General features: G+C 46.1%; 1 protein-coding gene across 6 annotated transcripts in view; it reads right to left on the bottom strand.

The window, feature by feature from the left end:
* Positions 1-21,393, bottom strand: part of LPIN1 (lipin 1) — a 235,402-nt gene that overhangs the window by 98,900 nt on the left and 115,109 nt on the right. For all 6 annotated transcript variants that reach the window (XM_068280284.1, XM_068280285.1, XM_068280288.1 and 3 more), the window contains 2 exons: positions 11,178-11,378; positions 6,669-6,764 (listed from right to left, as the gene is read on the bottom strand). In XM_068280284.1, coding sequence (XP_068136385.1) covers positions 6,669-6,764; positions 11,178-11,378 — 297 coding nt within the window. The remainder of the gene's footprint in view (positions 1-6,668; positions 6,765-11,177; positions 11,379-21,393) is intronic.

Consider the following 21,393-nt stretch of genomic DNA (forward strand, 5'->3'; position numbering starts at 1 on the left):
TTTGTCACAGCTGGAGTGCTGACTTAGGTCAAACATCACTGGGGTTTGGGGGGAGGGGTTTATATATCAATACATAGCAATATATAGAAATAGGAAGTGTGTCTCGTGCTGAAACCAGGATAAAGTAAATGTGGGTACCCCAAATAGTCTATTACAATCTACTATATGTCTACATTCTACTGTATGTCATTGCAGTGCCTTTTTAAAGGGAACCTGATGTGAGAAGAATATGGAAACTGACATATTCATTTTCTTTTAAAGTGGACCTGAACTCTTGCACAGGACAGAAGTATAACAGAGAGATGCACTTTGTATGTATTTAGATAGTTTAGCCTGTCTAGTTTCCCCTCATCTGGGACTAATCACAACTGTAATTTGATCGCTCAGCTGTGTCATCTGTCTGCCATGGAAGATAAGCTTATTTGAAAGTACAGGATGTTAACAATATGTCTGCTTCCATGAAAGCAAGAAGTAGAAACACTGGATATTTATTTTAGAATTTTTACCAGCTGTAACAGACATGTTTTTCTTTAAAGGCTATTATGCTGTTGCGTATCTTTTAGAGCAGAGAGGAAGTTCTGCGTTCAGGTCCGTTTTAAACAATGCCAGTTGCCAGGCAGCCCTGCTCATCTATTTGGTTGCAGTAGTGTCTGAATCACACCAGAAACAAGCATGCAGCTAATCTTGTCAGATCTGACAATAATGTCAGAAACATCTGATCTGTTGCATGCTTATTCAGGGTGTATAGCCATGGGTCAGTAGGATAGCCAGGCAACTGGCATTGCCTAAAAGGAAATACATATGGCAGCCTCAATATCCCTCAACAGTTGTCCTTTAAGTGTATTCTACTCCAGACCAATAAAAAGTACAGTCTTCAGCATTTCTGAGCTGAGAAGAGCAGTTTTAAGGTAGCCATACAGGCATAGGCGGACTGGCCTGGGGGGACGGGTGGCAATTTCCCCCCCCCCCCCCCCGGCCGCCTCTTCATTAGTCAATTAGGGCCGAAGTCGGGTTACTGTAGTAACTAAGGGAACTCAGCCTGGGAACTCAGCCACGCCCACAGCTCACAGCACAGGCTGTCCTGTTGGTGCACCTCAGGCCAGAGACTGCAGGGCTTTGCATTGGCTCCCTTTTCTCTTGTGCTTCTTCTCCATTGGCTGCAGTGCTGATGATGCACTTGTTAAACTCCACCCTGCAACTTTCCAGAGCGGAGGATCAGCCAAATCAGAGAGACTGCGGACCAGTGCTAGAGATGGGAAGTTCGGATCTTTTCAATGATCCGGATGATTCGAATCGGATCATTGAAGAGATCCGGATCTTTGATCCGAATCTCGGATCATTTTACTACCGGAATTCGGGGGTGAAATGAACAGCAGGACAGGTCTGTGGACAGGAGAAGGAGAGGGGGGTGGACACACGAAGGGGAGAAGATGGACAGAGGGCAGGGAGTGGACAGAGAAGGGAGGAGGGACGAGCAGAGAGCAGAAATGTTTGCTTGCACACAATACCCGCATGCTGCAATCATATGCTTTACATGTATTTCACCTATATGTTCATCTGTACACTTTGAAAGAAAAGGTCGCACAGTGAAAGAAAGCATTCCCAGAAGATAAGTGCAGCTGTTTAGTGCCGAGTGCAGGAGGATTATATTGCCTTTCAATCACAGTGTCTGCAAAGTTACTAAGCTGTGCTGAGCCAAAAGCTTCCAATGTGTTCACTGTGCACAACTACGAACAGACAGCCTATAATGAGCAGCACATTGCAGCCAGTATGCGTGCTCTACACATATCTGGCAGTGGCACCCATGTCCCCTCTCTCTCATCTACCTGTCTCCCTGCAAGGCTGCCTCCCATCCAACAGAGCGATCCCTGCTTCCAGGACCCCGCTGCCCGCTGAGAGGGGGCGTGTCGCTCCTGGCCCCGCCCCTTTTGCGATCCGAATCGTTCATTTTGATGATTCGGATGATCGACTCATAAAATAGATTCGGATCAAAGATCCGAATCGTTCATGATCCGGACAACACTACGGACCACGAGGAGCAGCTGCCTGAATGTGTGCGATGAGCCCAGGTCAGCCCTCTCAAAGTCATGGAAGAAGTGTGTGTTTGTGTATATCACAGGGTGCCTGGGCTGCTGCAGGAAGCTGACATGGATGTGACAGGCAAGATGCAGAGCAATGTCCGTCTTGCACAGCAGAAGACACAGACTGTTCAGCTGGCTTTCAGTCTGAGTGTCTACATGAACTGCTGACCCTGCCTGCACCATGCTTCCACTTGTGCTGGGCTCCCTCCCCTATAGATAAGGAATGGACAACAGTCTGGTCACTGGCCCCTGGCAAGGCTGCATGTGAGGAGACAAGAGGGCTGGAGGTGATGTGCTGACCACAATAGAAACGATCACCCCACCTCTCCATCTGATTTCCAGGAGGACACCAGTAACAGCCAGCAGAGAAAATCTATAGAAGCCAGGAGCAGCTAGCCCTGAAGTAATAATGAAAACTATGGGAGGTTTTTTTTTTAGTGTGAGGGGAGCTGCCAGGGCCAAGTGACAGACAGACGCAAACTCTTATGGCTGAATCAGGCTAAAGAAAAAATAAATAAAACATAAGCTTTACTAATCCGGGGCTTCCTCCAGCCCCTGGCAGCCATCCTGTGTTCTAGCTGCAGCTCCAGGTCTACAGGTCTACTCACAGGTCCAGGTCTACTCACACGTGGTCTCTAGTGTTCTGTGCAGGCACAGAGCTGCTATGCCTGCGCAGAACACTAGAGACCACGTATGAGTGATTGACAGCGGTGCTCACGCAGGCACAGTGGATGCCGATCTAGCAAGGTCAGCATCTGCACCGGAGGGGACCTGGAGCTGCAGCAAGGGCACAGGATGGCTGCCAGGGGCTGGAGGAAGCCCCGGATTAGTAAAGCTTTTTTTTTTGTAGCCTGATGATTCCTTTTACATATATAGATGAAGTACTAATGCAGTAGTCAGTTATTATTTATATAGTGCTAATATCTTCTGCAGCGCTGTACAGAGTATATTGTCTTTTCACTTAACTGTTCCTCAGAGCTCACAATCTAATCCTACCATAGTCATAGTGTATGTCTGTGTATATCATGTAGTGTATGTATCGTAGTCTAGGGCCAATTTAGGAGGAAGCTAATTAACTTATCTGTATATTTTTGGGATGAGGGGGGAAACTGGAGTGCCCGGAGGAAACCCACACAGACACGAGGAGAACATACAAACTCCATGCAGATAGTGCCCTGGTTAGGATTCAAACCGGGGCACAGGCGAGAGAGCTGACCACTACGCCACCATGCTGCCTGGTTGCAATGAAAAGAAAGTATAAAGTGAAGTGAAGAGGGGTGGTTCAGGGCAGAAGCGGCGGTAGGTCTACAGCCTAAAGTGCTGCACTATATAAAATACGGTAGTATAATGCTGCAGTTTATTGAAAATGTATGTGCTTTGTGTGCAGGGCTGTGGAGTCGGAGTCGTGGAGACGGAGTCGTGGAGTCGGGCAATTTGGGGTGCCTGGAGTCGGAGTCGGGAAAAAATGCACCGACTCCGACTCCTAATGAATTTGTAACTGTAAATAAAATAGAAAATATGATAAAATTTTCTATTTCTCAGATAATAGTCATTAAAAATAATGTATATATACAGTATATATACAGTAAAAGCTGTGCTTTGTCCACAAAAATGAAATGAACCAATCAAAATTAGTTACTTGTGCTGCTTCAATAAAGCAGTCCCCGTATTTTTAAGGTCAGATATACATAGCTGATTGTGACTGTATATATGATGTGCACACAGGAATCTCTTATATATGTTACGGCCAGAACCCGAAGTTTGGCCAGAACTAGAAGTGGCCGGCCACTTCGGGTTCTGGCCGGCCAATGCGCGAACTGGCCGCTGCGCTGCGGCCAATGTGAGGAATGAAACAATTCCTGTAAGGTTAACGTGATGTTGTGGCCGCAGCGCAGCAGGGCAAAATGTATCACATCTTTACTTTATTCAATGGCATTAAGCCGCCCGGCTTTTTCCTCCGCCTCTCTCTCCTCCCCCCGCCTCTCTCTCTCCTTCTCTTTATGGGCACAGCCGGGCGGGGACACGCGTGTCCCTCCGGAGTCGTTCGTCGCGGCAGGGGAATCCTGCCGTTCTTGCAGAGCGGGTGCTGGCAGAAGCGATGTCTGCAGCCTCCCCGCTCTGCTCTCCTGCCGCGACGAACGACTCTCCTGGACACGCGTGTCCACCGCCCGGCTGCCCATAAGAGAAGGAAGAGAGAGAGGCGGGGGGAGGAGAGAGAGGCAGAGGGAAAAAGCCGGGCGGCTTAATGCCGTTGAATAAAGTAAAGATGTGATACATTTACCCGCTGCGCTGCGGCCACAACATCACGTTAACCTTACAGGAATTGTTTCATTCCTCACATTGGCCGCAGCGCAGCGGCCAGTTCGCGCATTGGCCGGCCAGAACCCGAAGTGGCCGGCCACTTCTAGTTCTGGCCAAACTTCGGGTTCTGGCCGTAACATATATACTAAATAGCATCTATGCTGTAAGAATAAAGCCTGATGTGTAGCCATGTCACTAATAGAGATGGTCAACGAGATGGAAATAATTCCGCATTGATGCTGATTTATGCAAATGTACGCACTCCCTTTGCTGATGAAATCAAATAATTTGATATGTTATTAAAATTTGGTTTGGTGACTACAAATTAAAGGGTAACTGAGACGGATGGAAAGTAAAGTTTTATACATACCTGGGGCTTCCTCCAGCCCCCTTCAGGCTAATCAGTCCCTCGCTGTCCTCCACCACCCGAATCTTCTGCTATGAGTCCTGGTAATTCAGCCAGTCAGCGCAGTCCGGCCGCATGCCGCTCCCACAGCCAGGAACATTCTGCACCTGCGCAATAGTGCTGCACAGGTGTAGCATGCTCCTGGCGGCGGAGTGTGTACATGCGCACTACGCCTGACTGGCTCAAGTACCTGGACTCATAGCAGAAGATCCAGGTGGTGGATGAGGACAACGAGGGACTGATTATCCTGAAGGCGGCTGGAGGAAGCCCCAGGTATGTATAAAACTTTAATTTCATCTGTCTCAGGTTTACTTTGTTACACAGTAGTACTATACTCTACATATGCACTCCCCACAGAGCTGCAGGGAATCCACTGAGAATGCTGTGCACATTGAACACAGAGGTGTTGTCTTGTTTACAATCTCCTCATTCCCCTGCAGAGTACCTGCACATCATTCTTACATGTACCCACACTTACATTGCCTAGGGCCTGATCCATGTACAGATTGTGCATGAAGAATGTGTAATAGAGGAAGAATCTCCTCATTCCCCTGCAGAGTACCTGCACATCACTTTTACATGTACCCACACTTACATTGCCTAGGGCCTGATAGATGTTCTTTGTTCCGGTTTGTACCTTTTACAAGTACTCTTACCAAGGACTAGTTTTAGTCTAATGGTAGCCACTAATGATCCAATCTTTTTCATCCAATCTTACCAAATCTATGTAGTATAGGGGTAAATTGAGGGAATATACTGAATGGATACTTCAGGCAGTTACCTTATATTACATAGAAATGGTAAGAATGGATGAAAAAGATTGGATCATTAGTGGCCACCCTTAAGGGAATAAATATAGTAGTCTACATATCCTTCTCACTTCAGTTGTCTTGTAAAATTCCTAAGCGTTGGCAGTTAAGAGACGAATTTCATGTTACATACTTTTAATCAACAAAATTGTAATATGCAAATTAGAGGAGTCGGAGTCGTGGAGTCGGAGTCGGTGGAATCCTAAACTGAGGAGTCGGAGTCGGTGGATTTTTGGACCGACTCCACAGCCCTGTTTGTGTGGTAGGTATTAACCTATCACACAAAGCACATACATTTTCAATAAGCTGCAGCATCATACTACCGTATTTTATATAGTGCAGCACTTTAGGCTGTAGACCTACCGCCGCTTCTGCCCTGCCCCCAATCAACCTACATTTTCCGTCCTGTCTGATTGACACTTTCAATTTCATCCCCCCAGGCCAGTCCGCGCCTGCGTGCGATAACCACGAATTATAGACAAGACGGAAACCCCGGCCGTTGTCCCTCAAAATGTATTGTGCCCCTCTGATGCCTGTACTTTACCTGTCACACTGTTCACAGGGTGTCCTTGCTGTATTTCCGCATTGGCGCTCCACGTGATTACTGGCATATACACATGGGGTGAGTGTGTGACATAATTTGGGCTGAGGCTGCCATGATAACGGGCCTCTAGTCTGTGTTTCCCCCCAGGCCAAAAAGGTCCCAGTCCTCCCCTGCATACAGGATTCAGAAAGCTCAACGGATTTCCTCAAAGAGTTGCATAAATATCTGATCCGCCACAGTGGAAATGTCTTAGTTTGCTTGTTTGTTTTTTTCAGCAATGATCATGTGGTAATACAGGAAGTGACCAGAGCAAATCAGAGCCTTGCAAATCTATCACCTGATCATATGCTTTTCCATGTGTCCTGCTACACACAAGTCACTCTATGACTGGCTGCTCTGCATGTTTTAACAGGCAGGGCTTGGCATGCCACCGGACATGCGGCTCCCTCAGCTCTATGGATGAACAGATCTGTATTGTGGACACAGCACAGGTTATAATAAATACTTGCAGAGAATGCACAACCTACCTCACTGCCCTCTGTCTCCTCCACGAAGAAGGCCTCGCCATTGTCCCCCAGCTTCATGTGCAGGTCCACACACTCGCCATTAATTTCAATATCCACCTAGTGGAACAAGAGGCAAAATAAGCCAATTGGGACATTGCAACAAGAACAAAATGATGAAGATAACTAGTCTGCTTTACAATGGTTATTCAGTTCAGTGTGGAGAGTATAAGTAGCCAGTATTAGGTAGCCAGGTATAGCCTCCTGCCAGTACAGGTAGTCAGATGGGACCGCCAGGATTAGATAGCCGACATAGCCTCCCCACCAGTATAGGTAGCCAAATGATTTCTCAGTATAGGAAGACAGACATAGCCTCCCTCCCCCACCAGTATACGTAGCCAGATAGGACCCATATTATAGGTACACATGGGAGTCCCCAGTATTAGGTAGCCAGGAATATCCTCCCCCAAGTATAGGTAACCAGTTGGGACCCTCAGTATAGGTACCCAGAGGAGCCCCCGGTATTATATAGCCAGACGCAGCTCCCCCTCCCAGTACAGGAAGCCAGAAGGGACCTACATTTTAGGTAGCCAGGGGAGTACCCCATATAAGGTAGCCAGACATAGCTCCTCCCCTGTAGCAAAGGTTCCAGGAGGGATGGTTTCTGCAGATTAACGAAGGAAATGTATGGAGTGGATAGCTTATGCAGAGATTTTTGAATTAGTGTTGGGCGTTTGAACGGGATCCTTTGGGTGATTGGCAGCCAGTGGAGGGATTGGGAGGCGGGCAGCAGAGTTCAGTAGGGACTGGAGAGGTGGGTGGATGAGGCCAGTCTGGTAGGCTGCAGAGTAGGGTGTTACAGTAGTCAAGATGGGAGATGATTAGAGTATGTACAAGCATTTTAGTAGCTATGTGTGTAAGGAAGGGACGATAGCACTAAACCTGGCAGGGGATCCTATTCTTCCCCACCCTGTAGTAAAAAACAAAAGTACTCTGCCTTCAAAGCAGTTTAGAAATGCACCAACACATTAATTTTGAGCAATAAATCCAAAGCTGTCCCGAAACATTTTTACTGCAAGTAACTTCTCTCATGTGAAATATGTAGTTCTGATATAAAGCAGGGAAATAAAAACAGATCTTGTGTGTTCAGCTTCCGTGACTTATTGTCAGCAATTAGAAGTGTTCAGAAAGACACTGTGCTCTACGCCGCTGCCTTTGCAGCCTAATAGGATAATTACAGCTAATGGATGTATTTTGTTTTTGTTTTTTTACTGTTGAGCAATGAAAAACTAGAATAGAATACAGACAATAAGATTCAGGTAGGAAAAACATACGGGATAGAAGATGTCCAGTCCCACCTGCCCTGGAGTGAAGTGGGGAACTGTGGGGGTTTTTCTTCTAGAGACTTTTTAAATGGAACCTGAAGTGAGATGTATGTGTCAGCTGAAATATTTATTTCCTTTTAAGCAATACCTGTTGCCTGGCTGTCCTGCTGATCCTCTGCCTCTAATACTTTTACCCATAGCCCCTGAACAAGCATGCAGCAGATCAGGTGTTTCTGACATTATTGCCAGATCTGACAGTTTGGCTGCATGCTTGTTTATGATTTTATTTAGACACTACTGCAGCCAAATAGATCAGCAGGACTGCTAGGCACCCGGTATTGTTTAAGGGCCCGTTTCCACTAGAGCGAATCTGCATGCAGATTCGCATAACCAATACAAATGCATGGGGCTGTTTCCACTTGTCAGAAATTCTGTGCTGTCTGCTGTGCAGAAAAACCGTCAGAATTCGCATGCCGCACACGAATCGCCGGTAATGTAATTTAATAGGAAAACCGCAAGCGTTTTTGTCTTGCAGTTTTACATGCGTTTTCGCGTGCGTTGTCGCTTAAAAACCCATGTCAATGCTTACCGGAATTGACATGGTTAAAATCGCATAGCGCAAACCGCGAGCGATTCCGCGTGTAAATCCGCATGGAAACGCGAATGAATCCGCACCCGCATGCGGATTCGTTGACGCGTTTTCCGTGACAGCACCGCAACGCACAAGTGAACACGGGCTCTAAAAGGAAATAAATACGACAACCTCCCTATCCTCATTTCAGGTGCCCTTTAAAGCTGAACTGACCATGGATTGTTTCCAATGTCTGTCCTGTAACATAATTTGGTTGGGGTGCGATGTATACATTATACAATACATACTTACCAGCTAAAGTCCTTCTTCTAGGGTTCCACCCTGCTCTGCTGGCGCCATGGCAGCCACTGGGCACCTTGGATTAGTGTCCCCTGTTCTCCTCTGATGACAAGCTACAGCCCATCCTCTCCACTGCAACAATCCCAGGGTGGGGAAGTGATTGTGTCAGAGGGCATGATGGAGGGCTGGGACACTCTGGTTTGGTCTCAGTGTCTAGGGTTTGGGTGTGATGGTCTGAACTTGAGATCACCACAAGGGACCTGTACGTATTTCCAACACGAGGCTTTTTTGCCCAAAGGACCACTATCAATAATAATTGTAAAATTGAAAATACATGTGTAGACATTCTTACAACTAGTATATTTCTCCCAGAGTAAAGTGCACTATAAGTTACTTTCCGTGGGACTGTATCGTTAAAGAAAACCTGTAACAAAAAAACCTCCCCTGGGGGGTACTCACCTCGGGTGGGTGAAGCCTCCGGATCCTATTGAGGTTTCCCCCGTCCTCCTCGGTCCTACGGAGGCGGCGATAAAGCTCCCTGAAAAGCGGGAATGTAAATATTTACCTTTCTGACCCCAGCGCAGTATCGGCTCTCCGCTTGGAGATAGGCGGAAATAGCTGATCGCTGTTGGGTCGCTCTACTGCGCAGGCGCAAGTCTCCTGCACCTGTGCAGAAGAGCGGACCTGACAGAGAGCGGCTATTTGCACCCATCTCCATGCAGAAAGCTGCAACAGCGCCCCCACTAGACCCAGGGAAGGTAAATAAATCAGCGCTTATCAGGCTTGTCGAGGGAGGATTGCCAGACACTTTGGGGGAGCCAGCGTTGGACTGCCTGCAGCTACAGGGGAGGGGGAAGCCTCACTGGGGCCCTGAGGCTTCCCCCTCCCGATGTGAGTACCCCCCAGGGGAACTTATTTTTGTTACAGGTTCTCTTTAATGGCCAGCTTTACAGTAGGCAGCATTTATCTCACATATCTAACAGATTTTGGATCTGACCATCTCCTCTTGGTGGATTCTCAGTACCTCCTTTATTCTATAGAAAAGCAATCTGTAAAGGATCTATACAAAGATGCCATCCAGCCTCCTTCAATGCTTTCACGCTATTTTGGCAGCTGGATTGAGCAACTGCTGTTCAGGAAGTACTTTTGAAAATAAAGAAAACCCTGAGAACCCCCCATGAGGAGATTGACTAGTCCAAACCCTGTCAAACCTGGCATATTTTTATTGCGTATTGTAAGCGACAGGAAAATAGGAGAAAAGTAACTTCTAGTGCATTTCAATCTAGGAGAAATGTACTTCTTGTGCACATGTATTTTAAAATGTAACCATTTTTCACGATAGTGTTCCTTTCACAAGTACTATCGAGCTAAAGACCATAGTTGGCAACATGTTTAGGCTGCCTGTATGTATATATTAATGACTTTATAATAGTTATGTTTTAGTGCGCTTAGCAGCTTCAGTCGAGTTATCTCGTTTGAGATCAGTGCACTGCTTTTGGTCAGCAGAACTCGTCGTGCTGTAAATTCTTTGGAATGCTTTGATCTTTCCCTGCTAATAGAAAATACAGAAACTGAAAGCAGAAGTCCTCAATTATTGTTTCACACTGCCCCCTAGTGACAAGTGGCCATAAATACACATTACAGCAGTATTATTTAGCAGGGAAGAGCTTCCGAGTAGTGATCTACTCGAATTCGGAATTCTAATGAAGATTAATTACTTCACATGTGACCACGGGATGGGGGGGAGGGTTAACTTACCCAGAAGTCCGTGGATCCTATGCGTGTCATTGCTGTCATACGCAAGGAGGAAGTGCGAAGTGCGGTAGTGAGTGGTGGACAGCAATGACACACATAGGATCCACGGACTTCTGGGTAAGTTAACCCCCCCCCCATTCTGTGGTCACAGATGAAGTAATTAATCTTCATTACAATTTCGGAAGCCCATCCCTGTTATTTAGCAGCAAACAAATGTAACAAATAAGAAATAAAAAAAATGTGCTAACCTAAATTGACCTGCAGCACTTGCAAGCTTCTAAATAAATTGGCTGCTAAAGGGATAAGGGAGCTGTCCACAGGATTTATTTATATCAACAATGTATGCATGCCTCAATGTGTTATACATGTGGAAATGCTGCAGAACAGTGTTCCCCATCTTCAAGGCCCAGCAACAGTAAATGTTTTGCAGAAAAACACAAACATCCACAGGTGAGGCAATTAGTGTCTCAGCAGAGCTCTAACTACCTGTGTGGATTTCCACAAAACATGCTGTGTTGGTGGGCCTTGGGGACAGGGTTGGGGAACACTGCTCTAGAATGCAATAACAGCAATAATCCTCACCACTTTCTCCCTGGAGCGCAGGACTCCCATCTTCCCGAAGCGGACGTGAAACGGAGAACACTGCAAGTTGCCATTGGGCTGCCGGACCACGATGACATCTATACAGCCAGAGAGGGTGGCGGGATTGAGGCCTCTGTACAACTCCTTCACAGTAACAAACACTTGTCCGGCCAGCTGCCCCACGTAATTCATGGTCTGAGCCTGCAAAAGGAATCAAAAGTAAATAGCATTATCGACTTATACAGTGACATATAAATTCTCATTTTAAAGGGGAACATTGATCTTGTCCATGTGACATCAAACCGGGATATCCTGGAACTTACACGCTACACGCTCTTACACGCTACACGCTAAAGCTGGCCACACAAACAGATTGCTACTCAATGTTCAAAAATGATGATCAATTCCTTTCTGAAAGGAATGGACTCTTACCACACACAGCGAGAGCTCTAACCACTACACAGCACGGTGGCTTTGGGGTTAGCGCTCTCACCTTGCAGAGCTGGGTCCCCAGTTGGAATTCCAGCCAGGGCACTATCTGCATGGAGTTAATCTTGTATATATGTGGGTTTCCTCCGGGTACCTTTGTTTCCTCACACATCCCAAAAACATACAGAGAAGTTAACTGGCTTCCCCCGGCTCTAAACTACGATACAAACACTACACGATATAACAGGACTATGGGAGGGATCGGATTGTGAGCTCCTCTGTGAGACAGTTAAGTGACAAGAGAATAGTCATCTGTACAGCGCTGCAGAAGATGTTGGCGCTATATAAAATAGATTTCTACCCACCTACCTCACCCGATAGTGCAGCGAGCTAAAATGTTACCACATTTGTGTGAATCGAGGATTCTGCTGCTCAGAGTAGTCCTGTTGTAAACATGTGGTCGCAAAACTTAAAGGTTTCAATAGCAGGTTCTGTGCGCGGGTCTGCCTCTACTTGGCTTGCAGCATCATACTGTTCAAACTGAAAGTGTTTGAGACACAGACAGAGCTCTCTGAGAATGCTGCAGCTCCGACTGCTGAAGGAAGTGGCTAGTGTCACTTTGTACACAAGTCTCCCAGCCAATAGCAGACACTTTTCAAAACTTCAGGGCAGAGAGAGAGAGAGAGAGAGAGAGAGAGAGAGAGAGAGAGAGAGAGAGAGAGAGAGAGAGAGAGAGAGAGGTGTCAGAGCTGACAAATTCTGGCTGTAATGAGGAAGTTGGCTTTAAAAAGAAACCGTAACCAAGAATTTAACTTTATCCCAATCAGTAGCTGATACCCCCTTTTACATGAGAAATCTATTCCTTTTCACAAATTGATCATCAGGGGGCCTCTGTATGGCTGATATTGTGGTGAAACCCCTCCCACAAGAAACTCTGAGGACCATGGTCCTGGCAGTTTCCTGTCTGAGAACCCTGTTGCATTGTGGAAAATAACGGTTTACAGCTGTTTCCAGCTGCCAAAAAAAAAAAAAAAAAAAAAACCAGCAAGCAGCAGCTACTTCCAGTGACATCACCTGCCAGCAGTAAAATGTCACCATGTGATAAAAGTCCAAATGTAAATCAGGGAGAGGAAAGCTTTTACAATGGGCAAACACTGACTAAATCATTTATACATAATTATTGTAAAAATGAAGAACTTTTTTTTATTATTATAGAGTTCCTCTTTAAAGAGACTCTGAAGCAAGAATAAATCTCGCTTCAGAGCTCATAAATAGCAGGGGCACGTGTGCCCCTGCTAAAACGCCGCTATCCCGCGGCTAAACGGGGGTCCCTTCACCCCCAACCCACCCCCCGCAAAAGTGTGTCGTAGAAAAAGTCGCTGGCTGTCTCTTCCTGGAGGCAGGGCTAACGGCTGCAGCCCTGCCTCCAGTCGCGTCTGTCAGCGGCGCATCGCCGCCTCTCCCCCGCCCCTCTCAGTGAAGGAAGACTGAGAGGGGCGGGGGAGAGGCGGAGATACGCGCTGACAGACGCGCGTGGGGCAGGGCTGCGGCGGTTAGCCCTGCCCCAACCAGGAAGCGCTCCCCCGGTGTATCGAGGGGGATTTGGGGGTGAAGGGACCCCCGTTAAGCCGCGCTATAGCGGCGTTTTAGCAGGGGCACACATGCCCCTGCTATTTATGAGGTCTGAAGCGAGATTTATTCTCGCTTCAGACTCTCTTTAAAGGAATACTGTAGGGGGTCGGGGGAAAATGAGTTGAACTTACCCGGGGCTTCTAATGGTCCCCCACAGACATCCTGTGCCCCCGCAGCCACTCACCGATGCTCCGGCCCCCCCTCCGGTTCACTTCTGGAATTTCAGACTTTAAAGTCTCAAAACCATTGTGCCTGCATTGCTGTGTCCTCGCTCCCGCTGATGTAACCAGGAGCGTACTGCACAGGCCCAGTATGCTCTGTGCCTTGCGCAGTACGCTCCTGGTGACATCAGCGGGAGCGAGGACACGGCAACGCAGGCGCAGTGGTTTTCCGACTTTAAAGTCTGAAATTCCAGAAGTGAACCAAAGGTGGGGCCTGAGCATCGGGGAGTGGCTGCGCAGGTACAAGATGTCTGCGGGGCACCATTAGAAGCCCCGGGTAACTTCAACTCATTTTCCCCCGACCCCCTACAGTATCCCTTTAAAGGAAACCTGAGTTGAAGGGAATATGACGGCTGCCATATTTATTTCCTTGTAAACAATGTCAGTTGCCTGGCAGCCCTGTTAATTTTCTGGCATTAGTGGTGTTAAAACCCTGGAACTAGCATATGGCTGATCCAGTAAAACTTGAGTCAGCTGAGTCAGAGTACCTGATCTGCTGCATGCTTGTTCAGGGTCTATGGCTAAACGTACTAGAGACACAGGATCAGGAGGACTGATAGGCAACTGGTATTGTTCAAAAGGAAATAAATATGGCACCCTCCTTACCCCTCACCTCAGGTTCCCTATAAAGCACACCTGAACGGAGAAAGATATGGAGGCTAACATATTTCCATTTAAACAAAGCACATTGCCTGGTAGGGCAGCCTTACTGGTCTATTTGGCTGCAGTCGTGTCTGAATCTCACACCTGAAAAAAGCATGCAGCTAATCCAGTCAGACTTCGGTCAGAAACATCTGATCTGCATGCTTGTTAAGTGTCTATGGCTAAAAGAATTAAAGGCAGGGGATCGGCACTGATATTGTTTAAAATGAAATAAATATGACCGACTCCATATTCTTCTCGCATCAGGTGTTCTTTAAAGAGAAACTCCAGTGAAAATAATGTAATAAAAAAAAAAAGTGCTTCTTTTTCAAATAACTACAGTGGGATGCGAAAGTTTGGGCAACCTTGTAATCGTCATGATTTTCCTGTACAAATTGTTGGTTGTTACAATAAAAAATTGTCAGTTAAATATATCATATAGGAGACACACAGTTATATTTAACCCCCCTGGCGGTATAAAAAAATTCCGCCAGGAGGCAGCTCAGCAGCATCTCCCCGCCCGCTTCGATCGCCTTCGGCGATCTCCGATCAGGAAATCCCATTCAAAGAACGGGATTTTCTGGAGGGCTTCCCCCGTCGCCATGGCGACAAGGCGAGATGACGTCACCGACGTCGGTACGTCATTGGGAGTCCCGAACCACCCCTCAGCGCTGCCTGGCATTGATTGGCCAGGCAGCGCACGAGGTCTGTGGGGGGGGGGGGGCGCGCGCGATGGATAGCGGCGATCGAGCGCGGGGCGGCGGCGATTAGTGTGCTGACGCAGCTAGCAAAGTGCTAGCTGCGAGCAGCAAAAAAAAAAAAAAATTAAACAAAATCGGCCCAGCAGGGCCGGAGAAAACCTCCTGCGCGGCTTATCCCGAACTATGTTACCACCAAGGAGGTTAAAAAGTGAAATTAAGTTTATTAGATTTACAGAAAGTGTGCAATAATTGTTTAAACAAAAATTAGGCAGGTGCATAAATTTGTGCACCACAAGAAAGAAATGAAATCAATATTTAGTAGATCCTCCTTTTGCAGAAATTACAGCCTCTAAACGCTTCCTGTAGGTTCCAATGAGAGCCCATTTCCACTTGTGCGGTGCGAATCGCCGCGGTAAAAATTCGCATGCGGATGCGAATTTCGCGTGGGGTTGTATGGATGACGCTGTATGCGAATTTAACCATGGCAGTGCCAGTGTGCTTTCCCATTGATTTCCATGCAAATTCGCATGAAAATTTGCATACCAAAGCCGCAGGCGATTTCCCTATTAAATACATTAGCGGCGATTCGCATGCATTCCACACGCAGGCAAATTCTGAGGGCTCTGCTGTGCAGAAAAATCCTGCACAGAAAAATGCTCAGGAAAACTGACAACTGGAAACAGGCCCATCCACTTGTATTGGCTGTGCGAATCTGCATGCAGGAAACGCATGCAGATTCGCGATAGTGGAAACGGTCCCTGAGAGTCTGGATTCTGGCTGAAGGTATTTTGGACCATTCCTCTTTACAAAACATCTCTAGTTCATTCAGGTTTGATGGCTTCCGAGCATGGACAGCTCTCTTTAACTCACACCACAGATTTTCAATTATATTCAGGTCTGGGGACTGAGATGGCCATTCCAGAACATTGTACTTGTTCCTCTGCATGAATGCCATAGTGGATTTTGAGCAGTGTTTAGGGTCGTTGTCTTGTTGAAAGATCCAGCCCCGGCACAGCTTCAGCTTCGTCAACGATTCCTGGACATTGGTCTCCAGAATCTGCTGATACTGAGTGGAATCCATGCGTCCCTCAACATTGACAAGATTCCCAGTCCCTGCACTGGCTACATAGCCCCACAGCATGATGTAACCACCACCATATTTTACTGTAGGTAGAAGGTGTTTTTCTTGGAATGCTGGGTTCTTTTTCTTCCATGCATAACACCCCTTGTTATGCCCAAATAACTCATCAGTCCACAGCACCTTATTCCAAAATAAGACTGGCTTTTTCAAATGTGCTTTAGCATACCTCAAGCAGCTCTATTTGTGCTGTGGGCTTCCTCTGCTTCACTTTTGCATACAGCATCTCTTTGTGTAAAGTGCGCCAAATGGTTGAACGATGCACAGTGACTCCATCTGTAGCAAGATGAGGTTGTAGGTCTTTGGTGCTGGTCTGTGGGTTGACTCTGACTGTTCTCACCATTTAGCGCTTTTGTCTATCCAAGATTTTTCTTGGTCTGCCACTTCGAGCCTTAACTTGAATTGAGTCTGTAGTCTTCCATTTCCTCAATATGTTCCTAACTGCGGAAACAGACAGCTGAAATCTCTGAGACAGCTTTCTGTATCCTTCCCCTAAACTATGATGGTGAACAATCTTTGTCTTCAGGTCATTTGAGAGTTGTTTTGAGACCCCCATGTTGCTACTCTTCATAGAAAATTAAAAGAGAAAGCAAACTTACAATTGATCCCCTTAATACTCTCTCATAATTGGATTCTCCTGTGTATGTAGGTCGGGGGTCACTGAGCTTACCAAGCCAATTTGGAGTTCCAATAATTAGTTCAAAATGTTTGGAATCAATAAATTGACAACAGTGCCCACATTTATGCATCTGCCTAATTTTATTTAAACAATTATTGCACACTTTCTGTAAATCCAATAAACTTAATTTCACTTCTCAAATATCACTGTGTGTGTCTCCCATATGATATATTTAACTGACATTTTTTTATCGTAACAACCAACGATTTATACAGGAAAATCACGATGATTAACAAGGTTGCCCAAACTTTCACATCCCACCGTATGTATAAAATGATTTAGTCAGTGTGTGCCCATTGTATAATCTTTCCTCTCCCTGATTTATATGCTAACATTTATCACAGGGTGACATTTTTACTTCTGGCAGGGGATGTCAGTGGAAGGAGATGCTGCTTGCTTTTTTTTGGCAGTTGGAAATAGCTGTAAACAGCTGTTATTTAACACAATGCAACAAGGCTCACAGACAGGAAACAGTCAGTACCATGGCCCTGACATCACACTATGGGAGGGGTTTCACCTCAATATCATCCATACAATGCCCCCTGATGATCAGTTTGTGAAAAGGAAAATATTTCTCACGAGAAAGGGGATATCAGCTACTGATTGGGATAACGTTCAATTCTTGGTTACAGTTTCTCTTTTCGGTTAACTTTAAAGCCAAGGGATCTGCATGACACCAGAGCAATGACAGCCTACATAATGCTGTATTTCCCTCTAACTTTGTAACACACATGAGAAACAACAGACGCTGCATAGGCTGGGAGGTGCGTTTTGTTTTCATTGTAAAAATGCTATTAGTTATAAGCAAATTATCCATGGTCAGTTAATACCATGTATGCGTTACATTCATGCAAGGATACTCCTTTCCTCTCCTCCTGACATTATCCCGGGAGTGGTAATTCCAACCCCCCCCCCCCACCCCCAAAACAGCCAGTGGTGCATACATTTATAGGTGGTATGGCAGCCAAGAGCCTGTCTCAGAGTCTCACCAGGGGAAGCTGTATGTGCCAACGCTGTGCGGGCCAACTCGTTTTCCCAGGTGAGCTTTTTCTTAGAATCCACTGCAAACTTTGTCAAAGTCATCAAAATTGCTGACGACACCACCGTCTTTGGCCTTGTAACCAAATATGACGAGCAGGCCTACAGTCGGGAGGTTGATAGACTATGCCACTGGTGTAAAGAGAACAGGTTGGTCCTCAACACAGTCAAAACCGTCAAGATGATCATCGACTTCAGGAAGCATGCCCCTACCCAGGCCTGTGGAGTCGGAGTAATTTTTGGGTACTTGGTGTCAGAGTCGGGGAAGCAATCCAATCAGACTAAAAGTTTGGATCGATGGAACGATTGATAGAACAATCCATCATTAATAGGCACCATTAACAGTACCCAATCTGCGAACACTAGCAATCCAGCGCAGGAGATTTGGGTGCAGCTGGCGCCACCATAGGCCGTAATAGGAATTACGGCTATAGTGGCACACAGGGAGTAACTTCGGGAACGTCATAAGACGGAGCTGAAGTTACTGTTAAAACACTGTAATGCGGCCGCCAGCAATAGCTGGATGCCGAATTACATCATTCCCCTCCATCCACATGGACCTGGAGGGGGAATAGTAATTAACACTGCTGGGAACTTGTGCAGGAGCAGGATACGCTATACTGGCAGTATCCTGCACCCAAGTATTCCTGGCGGCGAATCCTCTCGTACACCCCGATCTGATCGATTGTACCGCCGATCGTTCAGAAGAGATACATTGGCACTTAGAGTCAATTTAAATTTCTATTAAAAATGATGGCACATCGGATCTATATTTGATCAAACCTGCTATCAAGCATTGACGTTCCCTTACCTCTCCCACAAGAGGGAGGCGTGCGCAATCAATGTCTGCAAAGCTCTGTACTGCATCGGATTGTACAAAGCTTAGGAACCGGCTAAGCCATTGATTTATGATCCAATTTCTACCGAAGTCTGAAGGATATCTAGAGGTTCACAACGGTGAAATAATATAACCCAACCGATTTCCATTGCAGCTAACATTGCGCACACAGTACACACCCGGCTTAAGAAGAGGGAGTATGACACAAAATCAGAAGGATACATCCACTGTGCTTTGTCTTGTAGAAACACAGATTATATTAAGAAAATAAAAGGCTAACATGTTCAGACAGTAAAGTAGGTCATTTATGTCATTCCCCCTGCTAGAGGGAGCACACCCAGATCTGATTAGATCATCCTTTACAGCATAAAGAGCTCACATCTAACACTGCTGTAATGTTTCATGACAGAGTGGTAGAAAATCTCTCACTAGTACAATTTTGTTACCTAAAGTGAGAGTGATATTTCCCAATACCTCCCAGCCTCCTGCTGATCTCTTTGGCTGCAGTAGTGCCTAAGGGCTTGTTTCCACTGTTGCGACGCGATTTCGGCCGCATTCCGACGCTTGTAAAAACGCATGCGGATGCGTTTCCACATGCGTTTTTACCCGCGATTTCGCCTGCGATTTCGCATGGCAGGGTGCCATGCGAAATTAACCATGACACTGCCAGGGCTAAATAAAATTGAAAAAGGTGCGAAATCGCACGCGAAATCGCGGGTAAAAACGCATGTAACAAACGCATGCGTTTTTACTATTAAATACATTAGCGGCGATTCGCACGGATTCCCGACGCAGGCGAAATCGTTGGCTCTTTTGTGCGTTTTTTTCACGCTGAAAAAAATGCACCTCAACAACGCTACAGTGGAAACAGGCCCATCCACTTGTATTACATGTGCGGATCTGCATGCGTTGGACGCATGCAGATTCGCGATAGTGGAAACGAGCCCTAAATCACAAATCTGGAACAATCATGTGGCTAATCTAGTCAGATGTCAGTCAGAAACTTCTGATCTGCATGCTTGTTAGGGGTATATGGCTAAAAGTATAAAGGTTCGTACACAAGTTCAACAGAGCATGACCAACCCGACGACATGACCATCCAAATGACAATCCGTTGAAAATACAGGTCGTGTCACACAGCTAAACCAACTTAACAAATCTGCCCAACCTGATGGCATGACCAATTGAACGACAACCAGTCGACACAGCCCTGTATTATCACACAGCTAAACCAACTGATTTACCATACAAACTGCACACGCCAGTGAAACAACGGACTGCACGGTATGGCTGCATTCAAATAAAGTACAAGTAGTTAAAAAAAACGTGTAAACATGTGGCCAACTGCAACATATCAGCCCAACGGTTGTTAGTTGAACTGCAGGTTGGATTAGGCAAACCGCCTGCTATCAGCTGCTCATCTTGTTTGCCACGTGTACAAGCGCCAATTATTGGCCAACAGACCAAGTTTGGACAATAGTTGGGCAGAACAGCTGCATGTGTGTACGAGCACCCAGGCAATCTGCATTGTTTAAAGGGAAATAAATATGGCAGCCTTCACATTCTTAAAAAGGAACTGTAGTGAATATATATATATATATTTTAGCTCTGTCATACCTCAATGCATGTGTCATTGAGCAGAGACATTGAAACAGTAAAAGAGCTTAAAAAGTAAAAAATAAAACTGTGGGATGTCTAAAAAAGGTCATTTTTAGGAGAAGGACGATAGATACAATGGTTTATCCCATCAGTTTATGTTCACCTCCTGTTTCCTTTAGGGAAAGGTAAAGATTTCTCATGGGAAAGGGGGTATCCGCTACTGTTTAGGATGAAAATGATTGGGATGAAATTCAAACCTGGGTTACAGTTCCTCTTTAAGTCACATGATTTGTCTGCAGCAGAACCCAGAATTAGCCAAATTATGTCTTAGGGTCCTTTTCCACTGCAAAACGCAAACACAATTTCGATGTGTTTTTTGTGCGTTTATGCGTTTGCATTTCCGTTTTTCTGATTGGCAAGTATTGTCTTGATTTTTGAAAATAGATACTAGTGGTTAAATCAATACAAAACACGTTTTTTCATGCGTTCCTATACTTTACATTGAAACGCAAAACTCATCATAATCGCACAGACATACGTTTTTAAAAAATCGGAACGCAGCAGTGGAAAAGGCCACCCAAGATTCTTATTTTAAACAAGCTGCACTTAAGAATCAGCAAACGCATAGGTTTTGCATTTTCAGCAAAAACGCAGCTAGTGGAAAAGGGCCCTTATTCTGCTCAGCGTTATGCAAATGTGAGACAAATGTGGTCATTGCTTCATATTGCCACTTCTGCCTCAGATAACAGCCCTGCACCAGATATAATTGCAGGTAGTGATTTCTTTAAGATCTTTACTTTACATCTTTCTTCACAGATTAAAGAAAAACAAAAACAGAGGGAACAGAAGCAGAACACAGCAAGCCAAGCATGTAATAATCTGTGGAAACAGGAGCAAGATGACAGATAGGAGCTCTAGTATAATCGGGAACAGACACTAACGCATCATGTAAACTTCAGCATTGCCTGCAGGTAAATGCTATTGCTCAGTCCTTCCCACTCAGCATTAATAGAATAAAAGAGGCGGGTCAGCTGGAGCTGAGGACCATCTCTGTACAGTATAGCAGTTGTTCCTAAAACTATGTGCGGAGCTCCTGAAGTTTACTGCTGTCCTACAGAGTACAATATACTGTCCCCCTACGGGGCACCTGCAGAGTACACTGTCCCCCTACGGGGCACCTGCAGAGTACACTGTCCCCCTACGGGGCACCTGCACAGCACACTGTCCCCCTACGGGGCACCTGCACAGCACACTGTCCCCCTACGGGGCACCTGCACAGCACACTGTCCCCCTACGGGG

This window comes from Hyperolius riggenbachi, chromosome 4 (genome assembly GCF_040937935.1).
Source record: "Hyperolius riggenbachi isolate aHypRig1 chromosome 4, aHypRig1.pri, whole genome shotgun sequence".
NCBI lineage: Eukaryota > Metazoa > Chordata > Amphibia > Anura > Hyperoliidae > Hyperolius > Hyperolius riggenbachi.